The sequence below is a fragment of the Toxorhynchites rutilus genome, chromosome 1 (genome assembly GCF_029784135.1).
Source record: "Toxorhynchites rutilus septentrionalis strain SRP chromosome 1, ASM2978413v1, whole genome shotgun sequence".
In the NCBI taxonomy this organism is placed as follows: domain Eukaryota; kingdom Metazoa; phylum Arthropoda; class Insecta; order Diptera; family Culicidae; genus Toxorhynchites; species Toxorhynchites rutilus.
Window position 1 is genome coordinate 76,854,573 of NC_073744.1, and position 19,579 is coordinate 76,874,151.

At 39.2% G+C, this 19,579-nt stretch overlaps 1 protein-coding gene across 1 annotated transcript in view; it reads left to right on the forward strand.

The window, feature by feature from the left end:
• Positions 1-19,579, forward strand: part of LOC129761085 (uncharacterized) — a 149,992-nt gene that overhangs the window by 86,274 nt on the left and 44,139 nt on the right. The window contains exon 16 of the mRNA XM_055758788.1: positions 11,578-11,821. Within this exon, the coding sequence (XP_055614763.1) occupies positions 11,578-11,821 (244 nt within the window). The remainder of the gene's footprint in view (positions 1-11,577; positions 11,822-19,579) is intronic.

Here is a 19,579-nt window from a genome sequence, read left to right on the forward strand (position 1 = left end):
CGCCCACCTTAGCTAGCGAGTCCGCTTTCTCATTCCCCGGAATCGAGCAATGAGAGGGAACCCATGCTAAGGTAATCGTGAATAATTTTTCGACCAAAACACTCAATAGTTGTCTTATTCTTGTTAGGAAATAAGATGAGCGTTTATCAACCTTCATTGAGCGGATTGCCTCTAATGAGCTGAGACTGTCTGAAAAAATAAAATAGTGGTCGATGGGCAACGTTTCAATGATCCACAGTGCGTAGTATATCGCACCCAGTTCAGCGACATACACGGAACAAGGATCTTTGAGTTTGAAAGAGGCACTGGAATTTTCATTGAAGATGCCAAAGCCAGTGGACCCGTTTATGAATGAACCGTCAGTAAAGAACATTTTATCAGATCTAACTATGCCCCCATATTCTGCCGAAAATATCGGCGGAATAGAATCTGAGCGTAGATGATCTGGGATTCCATGGATTTTTTGTCGCATGGACAGATCAAAAATGACAGAGGAATTGCAAAAGTATGGGAAGCAAACTTGGTTGGAGATGCCTGGTGAAGGGTGCACGTCGTGGGTAAGGTACTCATGGTATAAAGACATAAAATTTGACTGAGGAATCAGTTGGAGTAGATTTTCGAAGTTATCAATCACCAATGGATTCATGATCTTGCAACGGATGAGAAATCTGTAGGATAATTCTGTGAACCGAAGAGTAAGCGGGGGTACTCCTGCCAAAACTTCGAGACTCATCGTATGTGTCGAATGCAAACACCCCATTGCTATACGCAAGCAACGATATTGTATTCTCTCCAGCTTGAGAATATCCTGGCAGCTGATCGGAAGCAAAAACTGCCATATTCTAACACTGATAATATCGTTGTTTTTTATAACTGAATGAGGTCTCCTGGATGGGCTCCCCACCATGTTCCGGTTATTGTTTGAAGAAAATTGATTCTTTGCTGGCATTTCTGTTTCAAATACGCAATGTGTATTCCCCAGGTACATTTAGAGTCAAAATATACTCCAAGGTATTTGAAAAACATCGAGTGCTTGATCGTTTTGCAGGATAGGTAAAGCTGGAATTGGGCGGGTTCGTGCTTCCTAGAACAAACGACCATTTCGGTTTTCTCCGTAGAGCTTGAGCTTGAGCGCCCACGTGAACAGATTGTTCAGGGTATCTTGCAAGGATTTTTGCAGAACGGCGGGATTAGTACCCGTGATGGAAATAACTCTATCGTCTGCAAGTTGTCTCAGCGTGCAGTCTCTAGTTAGACAATCATCATTATCATTGACGTAAAAACTGTACAAGAGGGGGCTTAGGCAGGAGCCTTGTGGTAGGCCCATAAAACTGTATCGAGAAGATTTCAAGCTGCCATTATTGAAAAACATGTGCTTTTCTGACAGTAAATTGTACAGGAAATTATTCAGAATTGGTGAAAGTCCACGATTATGAAGTTTCTCTGAGAGAATTTCCATGGAAACTGAATCAAATACCCCTTTGATATCGAGAAAAACGGAAGCCATTTGTTCTTTGCGAGCAAATGCGATTTGGATTTCAGAAGATAGCAACGCGAGACAATCATTTGTCCCTTTACCTCGGCGGAAGCCAAACTGCGTATTTGACAGCAAATTGTTTGCTTCAACCCACTTGTCCAAACGAAGTAGAATCATTTTCTCTAACAATTTACGAATACAGGATAACATTGCAATCGGCCTATACGAGTTGTGATCGCAAGCCGGCTTGTTGGGTTTCCGTATGGCTATCACTCTCACTTGTCTCCAGTCATGCGGGACAATATTCAGCTCCAGAAACTTGTTGAACAAGTTCAGCAAACGCTGTTTTGCCAAGTCGGGAAGATTCTTCAACAAGTTGAATTTAATCTTGTCCGACCCCGGAGCTGAATTGTTACATGAGAGGAGGGTAATTGAGAATTCCACCATCGAAAAATTCTCATAGCCGCATTGGAGCGGAATGTCGCGTACGACGCTTTGTGCAGGAACGGAATCGGGACAAACCTTTCTTGCAAATTTGAAAATCCAACGGTCAGAGTATTCCTCACTTTCATTTGTATGGTTCCAGCCACGCATTCTCCTAGCCGTATTCCAAAGAGTGCTCATAGCGGTCTCCCTTGACAAACCATTGACGAACTTTCGCCAATATCCACGCTTTTTTGCTTTAATCAGACCTTTTAGTTTGGCTTCTAGAGCTTGGTGCTTTCGAAACCATTCCACTAGTCCAGTTTTCCGGAATTTTTTGAAAGCGGATGATTTTTCAAGGTAGACCTTTGAACACTCCTTGTCCCACCAAAGTGATGGAGGACGACGTCGTAAAGTGGTAGCAGGCGCACATTGATTTGCTTTGAATATAGACTGCACGGTGAAATTTTGAACCGTGTGGACATTATTAAAGACCTTGGAGTTATGTTAGACTCTAAACTAACCTTTTGTGATCATATAGCTTACATTACTTCTAAAGCATCCAAAGTCCTCGGCTTTATTTTCCGTGTCACGAAGCAATTCACAGATGTACATTGCATCAAGGCCCTATATTGTGCATTGGTTCGATCCGTTCTAGAATATGCTTGCGTTGTATGGTCACCATATTACCAAAATAGTGTACAACGTATTGAGTCGATTCAGCGAAAATTTGTTCGATTTTCCTTGCGTAATCTGCCATGGAATGACCCATTTAATCTGCCCAGCTACGAGGATCGCTGTAGTCTCATAGGATTGGATTCATTGGGCTCTTGAAGGAATGTTACCAAAGCGCTTTTTGTATCTGATATTATTTTATCAAATATCGATTGCCCCGAATTGCTATACTTAATTAATTTTAACATTAGTCGTCGCAATTTGCGTACCCGTAACTACTTGTACCTTCCACCATCTCGAACAAATTACGGCTACAATGAACCCGTAACCAGTATGTGTCGTGTGTTCAATCTTTGTAGTTCGTCTTTTGATTATCACCTTTCCCGTTCGTCCCTCAAAGCGCTCTATTCTGCTATTCTTAAGTAGTTATAATTGTTTTAGGTTTAATATTTAGTTCTATAGTTTTATTATTTAATCATTAATTCTCGGTCATTAGGGCAAACATGATAAGCCTGTTGATGTTTGTAAAATAAAATAAAATAAAATAAAGAATATGTGAACAGTCGTCCAAACTGTTGATTTGTCCAATATATCAGGTCAAATAAATTAAATTTCACTAGAAATTCCTTAAGATCAAAACGCACAAAACTACGGCCGAATGGCTACCGAGAGAGCGTTTATTGTTTTTATTTATATTTTGACATGCAACAGCTCCACTGTAGTACAGGGTGACTCAAAAGTCATGAAATTCTTCAAACATAAGATGACTATCAATACGGTGTCAATAGTCAATAGTTATACTACCAAACAAACAGGTGACCACTTTATCCCACGTGACCATATTCCCCACAGTTCCCCTATGTAAAACAAGATTGTGTGCAATAATTCGTTCTATCAAACAAATTGGACATCCAGTCTATTTGTAGGAATAAGGGTGATGTAGATGGTGGAGTAGGTTAGTGTGATAGCTGCAATAGCAAAATCATTATTTCAGCTATACCAGCTATACCAAGGTATTGTCACAGCGTCAGTGTGTGTGACGTGAAATATAGTCTGCAAACGAACATTATTTCACTAACAAAAAACTACCACTCTTGATGACTTACAATACCATAGTTATCCAATAAAAATGAAGCAGATTTATGATTTCATTGTATTTATTTATTTCTTTGTATTTGCCAACAGATGATCTCCATCTCAATGACATTACTACTTAAACTAACTTAAGCCTCAAAATACCAAGAAATCGTTAGTCTTTTCAACATTTCTTGTTTATTCTTCTTATCCAATGTAATCAATGACGGTTTTTTTGTTTACCGATCCACATAAACTTCGGCTTCCATTCCACCCTATTATGTTTCATATATTCATTATTAATTTTCAGCCAGACAGTTGAACAGTTGAGCTTATGATAGGAGAACTAATTTTATTTTTTGTTCGTTACAACCCGTTTGACGGTCCTCAGAAAATGAACTCTCCGCAACCGTCGAGGTGGTACGTTTAGATTCAGGTGGCTTAAAATTTCTAGAGAATCGACGCAAGCAGTAGGATAAAGGGGGGGGGGGGGGGAATTTGGACCACCTAAGCAAATCGCCTAATATTTCCAAACCTATACGGTCTAAATAAAAATTGTCACATTGTATACTGAGCTACACTCGTTTTCTCTCAATAAATAATGTTTAATCATTATATGAAGCTTCAATCTACCAAATATATCATAAAATAAAAGAGATGATTTTTGGACACTAAAATTTGATGCGGGGTGATTTGGTCCAGTGTGTGTTTCATCGAAAAAAACATACTTATGTTTATGTAAAGTATTTTGGGATAATGTTACAATCAGAAACAATGTTTTGGGATCGATACCAGGTGTCTTGGCCAGATTCCAGACCAGAAAAGTTGGATTGACACCATCTCGAATTCTGCATGAATCTTTTCACTGTTGGTCGAGCATTTTCAAACACTTTAGATGCTTGGTCAAAGAAAATCCGTTCTCGATGGCATGAGTTGCTCTTTCAAGCTCCTCCTTCTTCCAACGTTGTCTGTCCATCCTCTTTTTGTAATTCAGCGGCATCTGGAATCAATTAGACCAAAGAAAAGTCTCAAACCTGTAGGACCAATTCACCCCACAGAAACATGTCCATGTCACCCCACACAACACGCAAAAATTTAAATGCAATTAATTTCATTTATTGTTATCAAACTTACAGTTTCGCTACATCAAATTGTTCCTCTTCTGTAGGCGAACAGAACTTTACTGCACAATACACGAAACGTTTGTTTAATTAGCAGGAAAAATCTTAAAACCACTATCGGAAAACTCACATTTTTGACGTAGGACTACGTCTAACCGGAAGATATAGGGGTGTGAAATGGAAATCCAGGCACTGAACAAGTAGGAAAAAATGCAAGATTTGGAACGCTTATAACTAGAGCATTTCTCAATAGATCGCAAAGGTTTTTGCATCAATTGATAGGAAATATATCTACGCATCTATCATAACGAATAACATTTCATTTTTCTTGAGATAAATAATTAAATAATTGTGAAATATCAAGCCTTGTCAAAATGCACTATGTGCCCATTTTTGATTGGTCCATTTTGTGCTCCTCAAATCGTACCGACCAAAACGGGCAACCAGAGCAGCAGCGAAATAGAATGAAGCACGATTGGAAAGGAAAAAGAAAAAAATGAACGAAACATTGGTCGCAGTCTCACACATGCGTAATTCTCGAGCCAGCCAGTCAGCTTAAAAATCCCCGCTCCGCTGCCGTAACGATCATTCTCATTCAAACCGTACACCACATCGGTTCGCATCACAACACATCAACAAACCAACCCAAGCAGAAAAGTGAAGGGAAAGGCAAAATCCCGCTCGAACCGTGTTGATCTGGAGTTCCTCGCAAGGGTAGCTAGGCCGAGTGCGTTAGTACCAGTGCACCAGTCCACCTAGCCGGCGTTATATAGTTTCGGCCGCCGAAGTGATCGAGTTGGCTGGTAGAGCTGCTCGCGACGATAAGAAAAACCGCATTCAGAACAGAACACATCAAGACAACAACAGGCAGTTGCAGCGAGTGGCGAGTGGCAAACGCAATCGCAAAACGGCATCAGGTAGCAGAAGAAAAAAGTTTGTTCTTTATACAAACTGCTTTGGTGGCAAATCCAGAACAAGGCGGCATCGAGGGCGTTCGAAATGGTTTTTTTTCAAAACCACGAGTACTAAGTTTTCTAAATTGGAGCCATTCCATAAAACAAGGCGCTTTTCAGGGCCATTAAACCTTCCAAAAAAGAGTTTAGGAGATACAGTTCAATGCTTTCTAAAACATTATCCAAAATAATAATAAAACACAAATTGATTTTTTCATAATTTGTTTCCCAGGATCTGATGAGTATGTGAATTTGGCAGTTGTTCTGAGCTTATTGATAGTTGGGGACTTTCCTGATTATTCAATTTTCACCAATTCTTAAATTGTTTCCAGATTGAAAGTACAGTAATTTACAATTAGTTCGACATTTAGCTAATTGGACGGACTTATTTAGTTGGACATTTTTGTAAACATAGAGATCCAAATTATGACCCCACATTGAAAGTCGACACTGTACCACTGTCATCGCAAATGTTCAATTACAGGTTAAAATTACCTCCAATCCGATACTGAGTGGTGGTAATGCGACGTGCCATTGAATGTAATTTACTGTAAAATATGTCACAAGCTGGATGGGAAGAAATTTTCCAACTGTGAAAGCTGTGGCGAGTGGCAAATGCAATCGCTAAACAGAAAGGTTTAGCCGAACAAGATGGGGATATCGAGTGATAACAAAACAATAAACTCTTTAGATTGAAGATAATTTTGTGATCCTGAAAAGGACCCTTTTTAGCCTGCATGTGAATCCAACGAGCGAACAAATCGTAATGATTGTATTTTTCTTCTTCTTTCTTTGTTTTTAAGAGGCTTTAAACTTTGCAGTTCATTCGCCTCTATTGTATTTTTTTGCCATCGCTCCCTTTTAACGCTCATTCGTTCGTCTCGTTGGACTCGCCCCTTTGGCTGAGTCTGCCGATTTGTCTCTATCCTGTGAGTGTGTACCGCTAGAGTATAAAACACGCGGACCCCAAAAAAATATCTTATTTTCTTTCAAACCGTAAACCCGTGTGGTTGTACGGCATCGGCATCGTGGACGTAACAAAGGAGGACAAGTTAAGGGAAAGGCAAAGTCTCACTCGAACCGTGCAGGTCTCCAGTTCCCTGTTGGTCACATTCACTGATTGCTCCGCAAGGGTAACTAGGCCGAACGGATTGGTGCCGGAGCACCAGTATACCTAACAGCGATTATAGAGTTTCGGCCGTCGGAGTGCTCGAGTTGGCTTGCAAAGCTGCTCACGACAATCAGAAAACCCGCATCAAGAACAGAGCAGAGCGGTTCGGCGCTCATCAAGGCAACAATTAGTTTCAGTGAGTGGCAAAGTGTTTCTCCGGCACGTCGCATTAAATGTAATTTACTGAACAACATGTCACAAGCTGGATGGGAAGAAATTTTCCAACTGTGAAAGCTGTGGCGAGTGGCAAACGCAATAGCTAAACAGGAAGGTTTAACCGAACAAGATGGGAATATCGAGTGATAACAAAAACACAACACCAAAGGTTCTTTTCAGAACCATCAACATATTCATAAAGAGTAAACAGTAAACTAATCCATTTTTCAGGTAGACAGGTAGGTATTCACGAATTCAAAGTAAAACAATATATTTAAAATATATATTTAACAAAAGCTGTCCCCTTTGTATAGTCCTACGTCACTCCGGTTATGTCCCCGACATTACCCACCCGTCTTTTTGACGATCAAAGTGCTTGCTGTGTTTATGCTACCGTTTCCCTCTACTTGTGAAGTTTTACCAAAGTTTTTTTTCACTTTAGGTACATACGGTTCAACAATAGAAGAAAATGACATTATAAAAAATCTAAGTTGAGCCGCAATTTTTGAGATAAAGGGATGGTCCAAATCACCTGTAACGGGAACTTGTTTCTCTTCTACCGTTTCCGTTGCGTTTTCTACACTCGGAGCTGTATATCAAATCGCCATCATGCTAAAATCGTTCCCACACCAATATGGATGCACACATACTCCGGCACCAATACGTATACACACCCTTCTACATGCACTCACCTTTTGTTCATGCTGGAGCTTCCTGATTGGTTGTGGCGGCGTCCTTTGTTACTTTGTTACGTTTCCATCCGGTAACCGGAAACCTTTTCTTTACTCGTTCTATTCCTCTGGCCTCGTGCAACACCGCGGGGTTATTTGCGGAACCCTGCGCGGTTTTCTGCTGGCTTCCTCGGCTGTGCCGAGAACTGCAACCGCAATGCGTAGGCTGCTCTCGATCACCCCACTTTGGTCTACACCACCACGTTTTTGTGAACCGCACCCCTTTGGTTTACAATACCACGTTTTATGAACCGCACCACTTTGCCGTATTCTGGGCTTTTTGCTCTTCTCGGCCTCGTGTGCAACCACCGCAACCGCACTAGCAACCAATTGATTCCGAAACACACGTTTGCTATACTTCTTCTCTTCTCTCAACCATCACACTGAACAATGCTTTTGATTTCTTTTTTTTTCAACCACTTCCGCCATGCTATGGCGGTAAATTGCCCCTACCAACCTGTGCTTCCAGACCGCGAACTAATGGCCGTCGAACACTTCAACGCACGGCTAATTTCGCGAACCGCAGCAGCAGCCAATCCAACAGTCGCAATCTCCAAATCCGTTATCCGCAAAACCACCAAATGCACCAACAGCAGCAGCAATTAATCCTTCAACAGCAGCAATCCAAAACCGATTCAATGACGGTTCTCCTTTTGTTCTCAAAACAGCAGCAAAATAAAAGACGTCTTGTCTTTCTGGCGGTACTTCAACTAATCATATTGCTCCTTATAACTCGAAGCATGCATGGAAAATTTCCGATTGTGTTGTTGTATTGGTTTTGGCCTAGCCGTCTCATACCAACACTTTCATGTAAACATGTCGTTGTGCTCGCGCTACCACGGTGAGGATGTTGCATGAGAGAGCGCTTGTTGTGTTGCGTCTTGGAATATGTGTGGTTGTCAGCGTTAAGCGCTGCAACAGGGTGACTACTAATGCTACACACCCCATATGACCAAATCACCCCGTGTTACCCTAAGTGTATCCGCTACAAACAATGACTTAGCTAGCGTTCTTCTGCAGTGCAGTGAATCCAGATGGATCAACAAGCATCGGTTTTCGTACCTAGGAAGCTGATGAGGATTGCGCCACGGAAGAAGGCGAAGTGCGTACAGAATTTTCTTTTCTGAACGGACTCGATTCTCGTGATGCCAGTTTGATAGTGCGGATTCCAAACGATACTGCAGTATTCCAGAATGGGCCGAACTAGAGCGCAATTCAGAGACTTGAGACAATACACGTCCGTGAAGGTTTTTGAAACACGCATAATAAATCCCAAGTTTCTAGATGCTTAATCTACAACACACGATGCATGTTCTCTGTACAATAGTCTCGAATCCAGTATAACTCCAAGATCTTTGACCTCCATAACTCGTGGAATGGGGACACCAGAGAGAACATATTCGAACGTTATCGGTTCTTTTTCCTAGAGAAGGTTATCGTGGAGTATTTTAGTTTATTGATAACCATACAATTCTTGGCGCACCATTCGGCTACAATCAATGTTGCTACACGTACAGATTTATCTGGAATGATACATATTTTTCCGTTATTTTTGGTACAGATTATGTACGGTACAGAGTACAGATTTCCGTCAAAAAGTACAGATTGGCACAGATTTTTTTCCACGCATGAAATTTCTTACATTTGAACAAAGCAACATTGAGGTACATGAAGACTTTTGCGCCGCTGTATCGCTTGGTGCTAACTTGGTGTTTTCTAACGTTTCCAGGATTCTACAATGGGAATGTACAAGATGTGGAGAATTAATTCCGTATCCTAAAGATAAAATTACTCCGTAAGGAAATCACAGCTTTTGAAAACGAGCATCTGCAGAGTTGGTGGACAAAAATTCGATGCCTGAAAAGAATTAACGGTTCGCTCGCTGTTTCGGTGCTTCGATGCCTTGTTTGTAACGCTCTCACTATGCCTCACTCCTCGGCAACTGTCGAGCGTTTTTTTCTGAATATAATCAGAACCAAAACAAGTTACGAAATCGGCTCAGCAACGATACGATGAACGCTATTTTGAGATCAAAAGATTTGGTCAAACATCGTGGCGACAGCTCGAAAATTTTAATAAATGATGGTATGTAATCTAGATTCAGAAAAAAACTATGTATAAGCATCATCAAACACACGAATGACTTGCAAATATAAATGTTTTTTTTTTCATTCTAATACATTATTTTTTTCTCTATAACGAATATTTTTAATGACACAGTTGAAATAAAGGAATAGGTGTGTGTATGTAATGTATTTATTTGCTCCAGATAACGTTGCATGCATAAAAAGGCATAACCTGATAGAATTCCTGAAATATAACGGAATGCCGCATGTATGGCTGCCTTCGATTTTTCAAGAATATTTGCAATGTCGCGAGTATGGCGGCCTTCGTTCGCTAAGGGTTAAGTATTAATTGTATTATGTCGTTGATATAAGCGATTTTTTTGTTGTTTTGTTAACACTTTTTTCATATTGTCCGTGAACGGTAGTTTTTTAAAAAAAAATATTCAAAAATGCTTTTTAAAAATACTGCTTACATATTTTTATGAAAAATATAATGTAAACGGTTCCGTCGAAACAATATCAAGTTCATCGAATACAGACGAATTAGGTTTCCCGCTCAAATTCATTTTATGTCTCTAGTGGGAAATCTACTTTGAATTAGAATTAGAATTTGAAATAGAACAATCTTGAAGTACAGTGCACAAATTTATTTTGATTAAAACACATAATTCCAACACATAGCTCACATTTCCTGCAATCTTCGTATACGCACTTCGCTCTTTATTTGCCATAAACTGTAAGCGGAGTCATAAGAAATGATACTTTATTACTCGTAATTCTCCGCCACGCTACAGTGAAGGTTGGTTGCTTTCGAGTAGTAAATTTTGGCGTGTAGTCTGAGTTGGTCTAAAAAATGATGTTGCATATTTATGGATTCAGACCAGTGCTGCATACACATCTACAATACATTGTAAAAAAGCGATATGATAATGTCATCTGCCAGCCTATCTTGAGCTGCCGTAAAAGAAAGCAAAAACAGGTATAACCTGACCCACGGACAAACCACACAAGCAGATTACCCACTTCCCCTCAGCTTTCCTTGGCGTGTATACCGGAAAGCGGCGTGGATGGTTAGGAAATTACCGCATTCAATTTGCTATTTTCAAAGTCCAAGTTCTTCAATTATATCACCCAACAGCTGGTCTGAAGCGTGCCATCGTAGCATGGTCTACGGTGGGGGTGTTGTGTTTCCATCTCCCACCAAACCATCCGCCGGCAGTCGACACGCTTAACGCTGATGCGGCTGCTGTCGCTGCGAGTCATGTCCAGTGCTTTGCAGACCGCTGAGGCATATCGTGAAACAAACAAGTTCCTCAATCCGTGTTGCTCATTCCAACCATTTCACCTCACAAGACCTTCGTCGGTAGCATTCGCGACGACGGATGCCACCGACAACGAAAGTGAAAGAGTTTCCGAACAAGTAAACAAAACGTAATCAAGCTTAAATCGAAACCAGATGGTGCGCATAAAACTCGAACCGAACGATTAATGTTGGATAATGTTGCGGGGCTCTTCGAAGGCCGGCGGATGAGAAGAAAGTGAAGCAGAAAGAATACCGAAGCTTGAACGCACAAGACCAGAAAAACATTGGAATTAATAAGTGGAGAAACGCAAACACAAAACAAACATCGCAACGTGATCGTGTTTCCATAAATCGGAAGTTCGAGTGCAGCGAAGTTCAAGACTAGTATAGTTAGGTAAAAAGTGGATAAGTTAATTAGGAACCCTAGAAAAAGCGCAAAAACGCTGAGAGAATGAAGTGCAATTTGTCTGTGATAGTAACTACGCTCGTTGCGCTGCTTTTGGTGGTAGTTAGGAAGTGCAATGCAGCGGCAGCGTGGAATAACCAGAGTGACCTGGATTACCGAGGAGGCCGATTTCTGTTTGATGCAATATTTGGCATTGAATCAGCGGCATTCTCCCTGGATGAAGATGTACCGGACGTTTCTAATCACGTGAAAAGCTGTGACTGTGGTGAGTACCAGGAGATGATAGCTAATCAAGTTAATATTAACACTAAACATACCGAGTTTTATGTATACCTATTCCTACAACAGCGGGTCAAGTGACCCTTTATAAATAGTTAGTGAACAATGACTCGATTTTTATAGTTTTGTTGAGAAACGTGGCATACCATTTTTCTCCTTTGTATTTCTACATTTTGGGGTAACAATTATTAGCAAAATAATGAAATTACTATTTTTGACACAAAAAACAGAAAGTGGGTTATATCTATGGTATAACCGCAATGGTGACGTAGGACTATCGTTGATTCAGTGATCCTTTGTTTGAAGTTGAATCTGAATCCATTCTGAATGAATGAATAAATGAATATTTGGGGGACTTCGAAAACGAGAGCGTTACGTTGGAGGTACAAGGTTTTATGCATCCAATATTGGATACGAAAATATCCTACTGATGGGGAAGAATAATCTTCAGACGCTATCCTGTTAATTGCGATTGATTGAAAAATCACAAAACCAAATGTATTTGGTCACAGTGTTACATGGATAGAAAACATTGAAATAAACTCTTTCACATGAATGTAATTTTAAATTCCCAGAGGAACTGGCAGATTATTTTCAGTAACGATTAGATATTTGCACATTTTCCTCGATACTGGAAGCCCACCAGTGGTTAATGCTAACTCGATAAACATCTGTTAATAGCACTTGATTGAAACATATTTGGTCACAGTGTTACATGGATAGAAAACATCAAAATAAACTCTTTCACATGAATGTAATTTTAAATTCCCAGAGGAACTGGCAGATTATTTTCCGGATCTTTCTCGATGCTGAATGGCATCCAAACGGAAAGAATTCCGTGCGTGTATGTGTGTGTGTAGCGGCTGCTTCGATGGTCACCTTCTCTTCTCCTGAAGGATCGGCTTCTCTGTGCTCCCTCACAGTTTCAAACAAACTGCTTGCGTTTCAGGGCAGATCTCGATCCTTCGCCGTCCAGCATCCTCAGCAACGATGTTGTCTTGTCGATGTCCTCACGAAAAATGAATGCGTCTCAGGTAAGGTAAGGTATTGTATAATAGAGACTTTTTTTTTTATTCTTTTTTTGAGAGGCTTTCAGCCTCCTGGGCTGGTTCGCCTAAATAATAGAGACTTTAAACTTTTGCAGTTCATTCGTCTCTAGCCTTGAGAAAGGCCCTTTGAAAACTCTAATCTACTCCAGCGCTACCACCTTCACCCTCTTGCCTTGAGAAAGGCACTCGATCCCTCGCCATCCAGCTCGTCCAGCAACGATGTTGTCCAGTCGGTGTCCACACAAAGAAATGAATGCGTCTCACCACCAGAATATCGCTTAAGTATGATTTTTGTGCGTGATTGAATCGAGAGAAGGCGTGGTTTACGATGGCAATTTGGAAGGCAAACTAGAGGGGAATGAACTCTCTGAGCTCGGAACTTTCGGCGACTGAGCAATAATCGATTGCGGGCGCATACAATATTGGATACGGAAATATCCTACTGATGGGGAAGAATAATCTTCAGAAGCTATCCTGTTAATTGCGATTGATTGAAAAATCACAAAACCAAATGTATTTGATCACAGTGTTACATGGATAGAAAACATTAAAATAAACTCTTTCACATGAATGTATTTTTAAATTCCCAGAGGAACTGGCAGATTATTTTCAGTAACGATTAGATATTTCCACATTTTCCTCGATACTGGAAGCCCACTTGATTGAAACATATTTGGTCACAGTGTTACATGGATAGAAAACATTCAAATAAACTCTTTCACATGAATGTATTTTCAAATTCCCAGAGGAACTGGTAGATTATTTTCCGGATCTTTCTCGATGCTGAATGGCATCCAAACGGAAAGAATTCCGCGCGTATATGTGTGTGTGTGTGTAGCGGCTGCTTCGAGATCTTCCCGGGGAACCGTTTGTGGCATCACTCTCCTCTTGATGGATTCATGTCTGGCCTAAGGTGCACAAACAGGCTCTTGGTGACACCGTTCATCCGCGCTTTCATGATAAACGAAGAGCTTCACCACAACAGCGACAACATGCTCCAATCGCTGTTCAATTAGAACTGAGTGGATTTCCGAGCGGCGCTCGCTTATATACCGATTGGTGATTTCAATAGCCTGTTTTGAAAGCAATTTTAAGACTATTGAAACAAGTTTTTGGATCAAAAAGTAACAAGTATAGAACGCGTAGACATTTTATCTTTCGAATGAAGTGTTTATCATACCATTTTGGTCAGTTGTTTAAGAGCTATTGACGCTCAAAATCTCGGTCTCCGGCGTAACGCTTTCGTTTTCGAAACTTTGATTTTACACCCCGGTATAGAAATGAAAGACGTAGTCCTACGTCAAAATAGCACTGTAGCTTGGAATGATTACCGGTTGAATAATCAGCAATACAATTTATTCTAATCATTCAATATTCGTTAACAAATACAACAACATATATAAAGTAATAGCAAAAATGTGTAATGCAATGGTTTTGTATTACAACCACATACACAAATCTTTTTGATATCATATGAATGTTTGCACGAACGAATGTTAGAGTAGATTACATATTATTCTCAGTAAAAGAAAAAAATAACAAGAGAGAAGTAAACACTGTAAAATACATTCGATGCATGTTTTGAGAAAAGTAGTGTAGGCAAATGACAATGTACTTTGCAAGAAAATTCTGACAAAGTGTTTAAAATGGGTCATTTGACCCCTCGTGATATGTTTAGTGTTAAGTAACGTGTTAGGAGACAAAATATGCTAACTGCGAACAAGTTGAAACTGTGACTATGGAAAATATTATGATTTTTTAAAGTTTCTATTAATGATAATTATGACCACTTTTTGCCAATCAAGATGAAGAACTGTTTTTTTGAGGTCTTGAAAAAAACAGTATACCACTTAACGGGATTCAGGCAAATCAATGACATGATTTCAATATTAACCCACCTAAGCGAAAATGGGATTCTGCCCGTCTGTGTGGAATCATATCCAACTTTGGGTTTGAATTACAAATGAAGATGTTGAAAATAGGTTGATCGCTGAAGTAAATATTTTCATTTCATAACGTATTGAATGTGTTCGATAATATTTGTATCTGAAAATTTTAATTTCAATTATTAAGTTCAGTGGAATGTTTTGTATAGTCGATCACTTAAAAATTGTAACGCATGTGCTCATTCATTAGTTGGTTTCTTAAATCTAGTTAAATCTAGTCAACAATAATTTAAATGACAGTCTAACTCTGTTTGTAGACAAGTTTTACATGGTTTATCAATATTTAAAAAAAAAATGGAGGTTAACGTCATTGGCATCAAAAACACATGAGTTTCATAAGAACCAGGAGGACAATGTATGTATCACAAGTATAGTATAAACATTATATTTTTATGATGATGATTTTTTTAATGTTTTATATTTAAACATAAACAGTGACCATTCCATCAAATTTCTTTTGAAATCCTGTTCAATTCGAACGAGAAAAGTGTCATCCATATCTGAGTGGGCGACGAACATGTTAAAGAAAGATTTCGAGCAGAAGCTCGCATAATCCTTGTTGGAATTCACAGCAACCGTACTTTGCTCGAAATAATCGACGAATACTGGTTCTGACACTTCAAGAATACAACAGGTTGCAAAAATAGATGTAAGAGTTTCTGACTCTGTTTGTCTCTATTTTGTCAAGAAACAACACGTTGTCTGGAAATTTAATGTACGAGGGTCGTTCAAAAAAATATGTTTCAGCGCCTCAGAAATCGCGCGAATAAAGTTTGGACAAAAAACAAGGTGATTTTCGTAATCTACGTTTTATTTTCTATTTTTATATACATATAATCGCCGTAACGTTCGAGGCATTTTTCATAGCGTGGCACGAATTTTTCTATTCCGAGCGCGAAGTGCGGAACGTCCAACTTTTTGAAGTACGATGTAATTGCGTCACGAATTTCTTCAGTGTTATCGAATCATTGACCGCCGAACGCCTGTTTCATCACCGTACTGTTGTGAAGTTTTGAACAGATTATGAACCGCGATTAAGAACAAAAGACCAGGGGTGGCATTGCGCATTTCGAAACGAGTAACTCGTTTCGAGAAAATTCGAACTCAATTCGAATTGATTTTGGTATTATGCATCTTTTTCAAGTTCATATTTTTGATGTACTAGATTCAGAGCAAAATTTGTCTCGTAGAGAATTTTAAAATTTTTGGGTTCGTGAACAAAGCTGGTCAAAGGCATGTCAAAATGGTCGAAACGAACAAAAATCACTCGTCTGAAATGCGCAATGTCACCCCAGGTTTATTGACGAAAGGAGTGTTCCTCATCTCAACTCTTATCGATGCATTTGCAGGCGATGTATGCGGTGCGATACCGCAAGAGGAAGAGACAAGAGTTTCTATGGGATGTGCAGTATGTAACCTGTTTGTCTATAGCGATGTACCACATTAATAAAAATTTGACCCCCTTACTGTTAACCGATTGATCTGAAATTTGGAAAACACCTTTTTCTGTGTAGTCATTATAAAACTGCGTATCTCATTATCTTAAACATCCAAGATGGCGGCCGCTACGAAATGGCGGATTACAGATTTTCTCAAAACTCGATCAATATGGGTATCAAATGAAGGGGTTGACTAGTAGAATACAGGTATTGATGAAGAATATAAATTCAAAATGGCCGCCAGCACAAAATGACGGATTACATATTTTCTCACAACTGCACCAATATGGGTAACAAATAAAGGATATGACTAATAGAAAACAGTTTCATGAGGAATGCAAATCCAAAATGACCACCACAACAAAATGGCGATATATATTTTTTTTCCGAACCCCTCATCAATATTGATATCAAATGAAAGGCCTTGGCCAGTAGATCCATTATCTTGAAAAATCCAATTTGACCATCAATATAAAATCGTCTTGGTTTAGTCCTACGTCTCTCTGGTTATGTCCCCGACATTTCCCACCTGTCTTTTTTTTATTTGAAGTTTATTGTGAAAACATAAACATGAACGAAATATAACCGATACTCAATTGAATGCGTGGTGAAAATAAAAACATTTTTTATTTGAAATTCATTTTGAATTATTTTTAAGCAATTGTTTATTTTCTCTGCTTCATCTTGGATTTCCGTTCTGAGGATTCCGACGTATTGCGCTGTTGCTTCGTTGCGTTGTTGTGGGGTTCGGAGAGACAGACCATGTTTCCTCATGAAGCTAGAAGCCCAACTTGCAACTTAATTAAATTCGTGCTGGAGGTTGGTGGCTTCCGCAAAATCAAACGCCAGGTGCCGTAATGCTTTGAGAGTCATATCATAGAAAGCTCTGTCTAGTGCTCTGCTATGGTTCGCCACATCCTCAGACTGCTCACTCGTAAATACTGGTCTGAACCGCCCTAGGTGCTCGCTGACACATCCCAGCAGGAGTAGAAATGTCAATAAAAAAAGATTCAAATCATAAATCACTTATTGATATGAGACTCCTCAGAGCTGATTCAGAAATACCGACGTCTGCCACAATCCGATAGCCTCTGTCGGTCCATTTCGTGCATTCCTTCAAATTAGTTTTCTTATTGTGAGTCCCGTGAAAAAAAGGTTGAAAACATTTTATAATTTTTGAGAGCAAAACGCTGGTGCAAGCTATTACCCCACAGCCACTGCGCACTTTTGACCAACAAGCAATTTTCAATAAAACAAAATTCCAAAAAAATCCTTGAACTTTTTCACATGAACGAATACGCACTATTATCTGCTATAGAATGAAAGTTTCCTTGACAATGTAGTTTCGAAGTTCCCAGTTATTTTAGATAACTAAATCCATCAAAATTGAAAAAGTTAGATCAAACAACGCAAAACTCTTCTTACCTCATAACTTTTTGCCACTTTCATGAAATGTATCTTGTTTATATGTGTGAGCTGCTGATGTAATAATGTGTCAAACGAATACACTGTTGCCGAATTTTTATGCTCGTTTGTTTCAAAAAGGCCAATGTACACTTTTGCCCTGCACCACTCTATGAGCACCAATAGGAAGGGTGAGGGATGGGTAATATTTATTCATTGTGAATTTATTTTATATAAAATGGGTGAAACTGAAGTGCTCCCGTGGCCAAGTGGTTAGCGTCACACCTAACTTGTTTCTATGGTGGTTTGACACTCCTCCCCCTTTCGTAGGGTGGGCTGTCATACAAATGAAACACAAACTTCTGCATTACTCGCGAATTAATCAAGCATATGAAACCCTATTAAGCATATGAAGGTTTAAGGGTGCAGTAAATGATTCTATGATGGTCAGATACTTCAAAGACCCCCCCCCCCCCTCTTCTAAGAGGGGGCTGCCATACAAATGAAACACAAATTTCTGCATAACTCGAGAATTAATCAAGCAAATAAAATCAAATTTGGCATGTGGAGGTTTTTAGGTGCAATAAATGTTTTACTGTATTGAGACACTCCTCCCCACTCTCTAAGAGGGGGCTGCCATACAAATGAAACACAAATTTCTGCATTACTCGAGAATTAATCGAACAAATGAAATGAAATTTGGCATGTGGATGTTTTAGGGTGTTTTAGGGCCTTCTCATAAGAAGAAGGGGGGGCTGGTTCTGCCACACAAATGAAACACAAATTTCTGCATTACTCGAGTATTAATCAAGCAAATAAAACCAAATTTGGCATGTAACGTAACGGAGGAACATGTTATTTACAAGTAGTTGAAAAATCTTGGACGAGAATTGTGTCTGAAAATAATCTGATATTATAATGTCGAGTTTTGGTAGAAGTACTTAGAATTTTATAGTGAAAGGTAATTTTAAAGGGTAGATTAGAAGATCAATCAATGAATAATTCTGCGATTGGACCCATGAACAGCGCTTAGTAAGAAAACGTGGATGTGATAACGAAAAATAATTTTTGGGCGGGACGAAGTTTGCCGGGTCTGCTAGTTATAAAATAAAATTATACCCAGATATTATTTTAGTTCAAGGTATTTTCACCATTTGCGGAGAAACCTGTTGCTCTACTACATGGAGCAACATATTTGGTGCGAAAAAAATGATTTTCATTTATATTTTTTGATTTACAAGGTTTGTCCATTCCACCTGAAAATCCGCTATCATTTTCGCTTCACAACGATGGTGCACGAAGCTCAAAATGTTAATTCGCGATGGCGAAAATACAGTGTCGACATCTATTGCCCAATTACGGGAGTGAAGCATTCGGTTAAGATACGGTGTTGACATCTACGAAGGTATTAAATGGTATTGAAATGGTAAAAAAATGGCATACGCTTTTAAGAATACTATGACAAAATACAGCTTTAAATTGTTGATAGATCAATAAAAAATTTCAAAATGTTTTATTAACACGTTCGACGCCCAACGCGACGTTTTTGAGTTTCTTGCAGAGCCCAACTTTATTTAATTAATTATTAAATGAAGATCAAACTTAGTTTATAGATAACTTTTATATGATCTAGCAATGTTTGTTTTCAATTGAAGACGAATTGATGACAATAACACATGCCAAATCATATTATAGGGGTTATGCAAAAAAACTGCAGTACAAACCATCCGTACTATAAATTAATAAAAAGTATAGTATAAACAGTATTATATTATGGTTATGATTTTATTATTTTTCTTCAAATCCTATAGTAACATTTAGGTGCCTATTCTATCAAATACTTTCTAAAAATCCTACTCAATTCGAGCGAGGAAAGTGTCACCCATATCTGGGTGACGGGCGTCGA